The sequence below is a fragment of the Myotis lucifugus genome, unplaced genomic scaffold, assembly GCF_000147115.1.
Source record: "Myotis lucifugus unplaced genomic scaffold, Myoluc2.0 scaffold_507, whole genome shotgun sequence".
NCBI lineage: Eukaryota > Metazoa > Chordata > Mammalia > Chiroptera > Vespertilionidae > Myotis > Myotis lucifugus.
Genome location: NW_005871555.1, coordinates 168283 through 176408, shown reverse-complemented (window position 1 = coordinate 176408; position 8126 = coordinate 168283). Strand labels below are relative to the sequence as shown.

Here is an 8126-nt window from a genome sequence, read left to right as displayed (position 1 = left end):
CCCGGCCCGTGTGTAGCCCCTCACTGGGGTCGCCATCCGTTCGCTTTTATTCCTGAGACAAGGCTGAGGTGTGTCAGATACACATGGTCACTTTGGAATTGGACTCAGAGTTAAATGTTTGCCCTTTAGATGCTGAAGAGGAATTATAATCGGCTGTCTCCATTTTCTTTAGAGATTGCAATAAAGTTCAAGAAAAAAGAGGTGCTGTGTATGAGCGAATAACCACGATTAACCAAGAAATCCAAAAAGTTAAATTTGCCATCCAGCAACTAAAAGATACCACGGAGAGGGAGAAACTGAAGTCCCAGGTGAGTGTTGATGAGAAATTAACTTCAGGTCATCTCACCAGCTGAAACGTCAGTTATGCCTCCCTCATTTTGAAGATTTCGTCAGTTTTCTAGAGTAGAGGTTGACCCCCCTCCCATAACCTTTCAGAATCCTCCTTATCCTTATACCAAGGGGGGGGGGGGTGCAAGTTCCTCAGCCAGGGGCTGGACCCGCTTGGGTGCAGGAAATGGGAAGAACACACGGGTAACAGCAGGTGGGACATGCTTTACTGTGAACAAAGCAGCCAACAACTGGCTGACCAGGGGCACCTGATATACACGCTCAAACTAAAGAGGCCTTGTGCCAATTAGTGACTCTCCTGTTACATTAACATAAAGAGGTTACACGAGGGTGCACTTGCGCAGTACAGACAATGCTACTGCTGAGGCATTGCCCTCCGCGCACGCGTAGGGCAAAGGGGCCTCTAACCTAGTAATGTGCTGTGTCCTTGCCTATACGCATGCGGATGGCGAGTGGGCCGTGAACCTCCGCATACTCTGGTCAGGGCCCCAGCACAAGGTTTGAGAATTTTAAAAATAAATAATAAAAGATCAAAATTGCATTGGCTAAGTATGAGATGGAAGAAACTATCTTCAGGCTGAAAACTTTTGCTTTCATGTTTCTTCATGTTCAGCACATGCATGTGGGTTTGGGTGAAAACTCATTCTTGCTGATGGAGCAGCCTGGCCAGATGAGGCTGGGGCATTCCCCAGCCCCGTGGGCTCGTAGTGAGTCTGTGTACCGGCCTTCAGTGATGGCGGGTCCCGCGCAGAGGCTCTCGCTGCCACCGCCGTCTAGGTGTGTGCCTGGTGTTTGCCATGGAGAGCGGCGAAGTGGAAGTTTCTTCGACGGTTAAGTCCTCATGTCTCAGAACCCAGGCCGTGGTGACAGGACAGGCTTGTTCTGAGGAGCAGACGTGGTTGACGTGTCTGTCTGGCTTGTAGAGGGGTTTTTAGTGAGAGTAGACGCGCGTGTGCGTGCACATGGTATTAATAAATAGGAACCAGACCATGATTCTTGTAACTCATTTTCAGTTTAGATGGCTGCATAGACTCATTCCATCTCACTTTCCACTTAGGAAATATTTCTGACCTTGAAAGGGGCTCTGGAGAAATACCATGAAGGCATTGGGAAGGCGGCCGAGGAGGGCTGTGCTGAGCTGGAGGGGAAGGCAGCTGAGCTGAGGAAGAGGATGGCCACGCTGCCCACCTGATGCACATGTGGCAGGCGGTTTGTAAATAGCTTGTGTGGTTTCATGTTTGTAGCTGGAAGTTGAATTTAATGGAAGTATCGGAAGTACTAAATAATGTTAGCTCAGTCATTTTGTGTACACTCATAGGTTATTATTTGTAGGATAATGCATTTAATGTGGACATTTCCTAACTCATAATAAAGCTATACAGCTCTTCCTGTCAGCCATGCTCAGAGGTCAGTTGCATTTCTGTACACCAATAAGGAACCATCAGAAGGACACATTAATAAAACAATCCCATTTACAGTTCTGTCAAAAAGCATAAAATAGCCTGGCTGGTGTGGCTTAGTGGTTGAGCATTGACCTATGAACCAGGAGGTCACAGTTTGATTCTTGGTCAGGGCACATGCCCGGGTTCTGAACTTGATCCCCAGTGGAGGGCATGCAGGAGGCAGCTGATCAGTGATTCTTATCATTAACTAGTGCCCTGGTGCATGGATTCGTGCTCATGGAAAATAAATTAATTAGAAGGTGGCTGGCGGGGTGGGACTGGGTGAGACGGGCCAGACACGCCCTGGAGCCAACCTCCTGCGGTCCCTCCTCAGCCAGCCACACCTGGGGCAGCACTGTGGCTCGAAGGGCATCTGCAGAATGAGCGGGGTCCCTCTGGAAGGTGGGGTCCCTCGGCCTGGCCTGTGGGGATCAGACCAAAACCAGCTCTCTAACATCCCCCAAGGGGTCCCAGATTGTGAGAGGGCGGTTCTCGGTTGATGCACCCCGGAATCGGGTTCCCTCCTCTCTGGTTTCGGGGTGTGTCACCCCAGAACCACTGCTGCCAGGTCACCGTGGCTTGGCAGCTCCTGCGTTGAGCGTCTGCCCCATGGTGGTCAGTGCGAGTCATACCTACCAGACGGTCGGATGGTTGCTTAGCCTTTTATATACTAGTATATAGATGTTTCTCCCTCTCTCTACCTCTCTGAAATCAATAAAATATGTATTTTTTTTAAAACATAAAATACATAGGAATAAATTAAATCAAAGGGGTGAAAGACTTATTCTCTGAAACCTATACGACACTGAAGAAAATTTGAACAAGATACAAATAAATGGAAGGCTGTCCCTTGCTCATTAATTAGAACAGTGGTTCTCAACCTTCCTAATGCCGCAACCCTTTAATACCGTCCCTCATGTTGTGGTGACCCCCAATTTCATTGTTACAAATTGAACATAATTAAAGCATAGTGATTAATCACAAAAACAATATGTAATTATATATGTGTTTTCCGATGGTCTTAGGCGACCCCTGTGAAAGGGTCGTTCGACCCCCAAAGGGGTCGCGACCCACAGGTTGAGAACTGCTGGATTAGAAGGATTATATTGTTAAAATTTCCATACTACCCAAAGCAATGCCATTAAAATACCAGTGGCATTCTCAGAACAACTAATTCTAAAATTTATGTGGAACCACAAAAGACCCAAATAGCCAAAGAAATTTTAAGAACAAAGTGGGAGGTGGCATGCTCCTTGATATCAAACGATATTATAAAGCTACAGTAATCAAAACAGTATGGCTCTGGCATAAAAACAGATCAGTAGAGCCCAGAAATAAGTCCTCGCTTCTGTGGTCAGTCTACACAAAGGTGAGGCTACACAATGGGGTAGGGACAGTCTCTTCAGTAAGTGGTGCTGGAAAAACGGCAGCCGCATGCTAAAAGTGAACATGGACCACTTGCTTACACCACGTACAAAAATAAATTCAAAATGCATGAAAAATAACATGGGACTACATCAAGCAAAAGGTTTTGTTTACTTAATTGATTTTAGAGAGAAAGGAAGGGAAAAAAAGAAACATCAATCAGTTGTCTCCCATATGCTTCCCAACTGGGGATCAAACTCACAACCCTCTGGTGTATGGATGACACTCAACTAACCGAGCCCCCGAACCAGGGCACTGCCTCACGTCTCCGCTCTGCCTGGGGCCACGAGCCGGCTCGCGTTGGCAGTCCTGGCAAAGCACACCCCGCACCTGCCCCGCCTCTGTGCTACTCGGGCAGCAGCCTTTCCTGTCCTGCGACCAAATAACAGCCCCTCACCCAGGTTCACGGCAGTCCACAAAAAATGCTCATCTTTCATACCAAACATTAGCATATGGCCTAGCAGTTTCATATCTTCACTCATCTCCCTTTGTCCCCAAACATACCCACATTTAAACCCCTATTTGGCTGTTTTGACTGAAGAATAAATGACACAATTTAGAATTTTTTCCCAAAGCCTTCTCAACATGTAAGCACTAAAGGTTATTACCACAATGGAAACGGCTGTGCAGGGCACAGGTACAGCCGAGGCCTGTGTAGAGCAATTGTGTAACTTCAAGTTCAACTGACACATTTCAAGGAGCTAATCCATCGTATGACGAAGCACGGGAAATTGAAATACGCGTCTTGCAGGCTGAAGTTAAAGCATCTGACTTCAGTTTCACGGGATGTTTCCTATTTTTAGAAAGACCAGAAAAGTGTTGTATGAAATTCCAGCTCAGATTCAGGGCCTGCCACCTCCTTCCTTCAGTTACTTCGGCGATCCCCTGTGATCGGCCGCTGCTGTCTTCCTGCCCGCACTGCCTCCAGGGCATAGGATTTGAAACATCAAAGCTGAAAATGTTAAAGTGATCAGAGCAACTCAGAAAAAGTGTGAGAGAATTTAGACTCAAAATAGGTTCTAAGTAGCATCTTAAAGTTATTTTATAAGTTCATAAAAGGATGCCTGTTCAGCCAAAGCTCGAGTCTGACTCGATTTCCCCTTCCTGGGTCGTCCCCGAGCAACGGCTTCCGGAGTTCTAGTTCAGATTCCACACAACTCAACACAGAGGACGGTGACTTCCTGAGACAAGGAGTTGAGACGCCCACCCAACGGTGAGCAAGTCACTGAGGAGCTGAGCCTGGGCCCGCCCGGCTGCCGTCAGGGTGGCTCCTCTCTCCTGATGAGTGAGGGTCACTTCCCCTCTGCTCCACTCACAGCCGCAGGTCTCCGTGAAGCGCTGCCTCCTCCTTCCCGCTTCGCAAACCTCTGATGCTGTGGCCGCTCAGGGTTAGACCCGCAGGACTGAAGGGCTCAGCTCGGAGGGAGGCCGAGGGGCAGGCAGTTCCTGGAACTAGCAGTGGTGCGTCAGTGACCAACGTCTGTTTTCCTGTGAGAAAGGTATTCCTTCCCGTCAGGACAGACACGCCTACTGCGTTGCAAGCAGCAGTGCCTCCCTAGTTTAACAGAAGACATTCCTCCAACCTCAGCCCTCACTACTGTCTCCCCACAACCGTCCCCCTGCTCTCGGGACCTGCACTCGGAAACAAGTGTGAGTTTCTTACACGCGTGCTACCTCCCTGCGGCTCCCCTCACCGCGCGGGCACGGCGTGGGGCGCACGCTCCTGCCACTTGTCTCATTTAATGGGAGCAGCGCGAGGGTGACGGCCTGTCAGCCCCCAGGAGGGCCTGGCGCAGGCCTGCCGGCGCCCCGTGACGGGCACTGCATTTCCGAGCGAAGCGGCGGTGAGCACTCTGCGTGGAGCTCTGTTCCACGGACACTGCTGCGTAGCATTTCGTGGCCCCGCGGCACCACCTCCTGCCCCACGTTCAGGCTGCTCCTCCATGTTCTGTTTCGCAGCTGTCGGCTCGCTGTGCACATGAAGCCGCCGCCGTGTTTGCTTCCGCGCACGGCAGCATTTCTCAGGATCCAAGCCAGAGGGGAAGCGTGGGGTCTGCACCGTCGTCTGCCCTTGGGCACCGGCCCCAGTGGTGTGGGTCCCAGAGACTCCTGTCGTCAGCACCAGGCTGCCTGCCGCTTGCCAGCGTCTGCAAATGCCCACGTCCCCTGTGGCGTCTTTGCGTCTCCTCCCCGGGGACTAAAGCGCCCACTGCAGAGCCTGCCCCCTGAGCTGCAGTTGTTTAATCTACTGCGTCCATGAAATCCACTGAGAGGTTCCATCCAAGGTCGTGAGGTCCTCGAGGCAAACTAGTTACCACTTCTGACTGGCAGCCTTGGCTCCCGGCCCGTGGTGCTTCCTGGCCTGTGGTTGGTGTCAGGGAGGGCTCCTCCCTCAGACACGGTGCGGGCAGCAGGGGCGGGGGCGAACCAGAGGACGGAGCAGCCCCACCTGCTGTCAGTCACAGCCACTCGTGGCTCCGTGCTGCCCCTGGCTGCCGCCCCCCGCCCCCCGCTCCCCACGGCAGCGTTCCGCACCGCGGCAGACACAGGACATGCAGGTAAAGAGTACTTGGCATCCTGCCGGGCCCCAGGATGCTGGTCTCACAGATAAGGCAGAGCAAAGGGGAAGCGCCTGTTACTGCGTCTGTGCTTTAAAAGATAAAGCAACCTCGCTCCTCCCGTCACTTAACATCCCACCTGGTGTTTTGCGACTCCTCTCCTCCCCCTATCTGAAAGGGTGACATAATGTAGGCCCAAGCAATGCCGGCGGTCCCCAGGTAATGTCACCACCCTGTCTGTATCCACCTCCTGCCGTAAGACTCTACCAGACATTGCCCTCCTGCCACCGGCTCTGTGGACGTCTTTGCATTCCTCCATCACCCCCTCCCCCGGGACCTCGTCCAGTGTCCACTCACGGAGGTCACAAAGGTGGGCTGGCTGGTGGTTCAGCACCAGCATTTACCTGGGCGCACCGGTAGGAACAACGGGAGAGAGGCCCTGGGGTGGGCGGGGGAGGCGGAGGGACAAGGGAAGCGAGGAGGAGGGAGGGAGAGTCCCCAAGGCATTTGCTCATGACACCCTCTGGGGCTGCGAAGCCGCTCCCCACGGTGCAGCTCCCACGCATCTGCACGCCTCCTGCTTTTCTGCTTTCCCGGCACCGCAGACAAGACCCTCCGACCTCACTCTGCCCGGGGTAATGAGGCTGGAAAGGAAAGATCTCTTTTATCTTTTTAACATTAAAAAATAAAATGTAGTCAGAGCCAAGCAGTTCAACAAATATTATTCATGTCGTTGGCAAGAAGAAAAGGGAACCTCTGAATAAAAAAAAAGGAAAAGGCGAACACAGAGGCATTGTTTGCATATCAGGAAAATTAATCTACACACACAAGTGTAAGAGCCTGCGGTTCAGAAAGCAAAGAATCAGGACAGCCCAGCTGAGAATAATTTTCTAGCCAGTTAATTTAATTGCATAAATCATTCCTTTGTTAGCAATAAAGAGATATAATTAAAATGAGATTGCCTCTCGCTCCTATTCTCTAGAAACTAAAGGAATTGATGTTGGGCGAGTACGCTTCCAAACACAGGACGGCCAGTTACATTTACCTGTTAGAAAAGCGAAGCGATTTGCCGTGATATTGTGGTGGGTTTAATTAGTTATAGCGCTGCCGTCTGCTCCTAAGGACATAATGCGTGTCATGTCCTCAGAGCAGAAGCTGGCAGCCGGGAGCTGGGCGCGGCTTTGGGTTTGCTGTCCTTGTTGAAGATAAAGGCCACACTCAGTCCACAACTTAACTGAGCTCAGAGGTTGACTTTATGCTGCAGTTGCTGCTGGTAACTGTGCTGCCCAGAAGCTCTGGGGTTCAGAGAGCCTGCACGTCTCAAGCAGGGGTGGGTGGGAGAGGGCAGCTGGGAGCCTGCCGGGAGCCGGGAGCCGGGAGCCGGGAGCCGGGAGCCGGGATACGGAGCCAGCGGTCCGCTGCGTGTCAGCACTGCCCGCCACCGGCAGGGACCAGCTCACGCTTAGAGTAATGAACTGGAATTTTTAACAGGCACCAAAAGCTGTCCTTGGTTTTTAAGTTGGTGGCAGCACTTGAATGGATGTGTCCTGGGAGTCCTGTCGGCCTTCAGAGGGGCTGGGCTCCGGGGATCTGCCAAAGGCCCGGCCTCCAGCACCCTCTGTCCAGCTGAGACTCCGAGTAAGGCCCCTCCTGGCCGACCCCTGCCTTGGCTTAGCCGAGCCCTCCCCTCCCCACCTCCAGCTCAACGCCACCCTCCCCCGAAGCTCCCCGCTGACCCCCGGTGCAAGGAGCCCAGAACATTCAAAATAGCTTCACCTCTGCTGGAAGGAAAGGACTTGTAGAGAATGAAAAACGCAAAAGCACAACATACTGAAAATCAGTAGTTCGAGCAGCAGAAATACACTAGTATTTTGATGTGCTCTTTTTAATTACACGTCCCCCCCCCCCCTCCAGCCCGTGTTCTTGTCATTTGCAACGTGACCTGAGGCTCCTCCTTCCTCCGTGCGCCTGGGAGCATGGAACTGGCCGAGTGATGAGGTGCAGGCGTGTGTGTCCAGCTTGTCTGTCACAACACAACATTATCTCCTTACAGCTCATCTGCCCGCCCCTCAGACTGTAAACTTCCTGCACCTCCCTGCCCCTGGCACGCTCGGACAGGAGGGCATTCCTGAGGCGCCCTCAGAGGTCTGGCTCTAGGTTCGCACGGATATTGGGTATCGGGTTCTGGCCTGTGTGAGGCCACCCGCCCCAACCAGATACCATTCAGGGAGCGGCCCAGTGCACGTCACTTTACTTGCCAGTTTGTTTTTCCCAGTCAGACCTCTAGTCCACCCTCATGATCGCAATCAAGTCACGGGGTCCCTGCTCCCCGGAAGGCCACGGCCTGAATTCC

The 8126-nt window shown here is 52.2% G+C and overlaps 1 protein-coding gene across 1 annotated transcript in view; it reads left to right on the top strand.

Moving 5' to 3' along the window:
- NUF2 (NUF2, NDC80 kinetochore complex component) overlaps nt 1–1739 on the top strand; it is a 17717-nt gene extending 15978 nt beyond the window's left edge. Inside the window, exons 13-14 of the mRNA XM_006103772.3 lie at nt 173–308; nt 1406–1739. Coding sequence (XP_006103834.1) covers nt 173–308; nt 1406–1540 — 271 coding nt within the window. The 3' untranslated portion in view covers nt 1541–1739. The remainder of the gene's footprint in view (nt 1–172; nt 309–1405) is intronic.
- Nucleotides 1740–8126: the final 6387 nt, after the last annotated feature.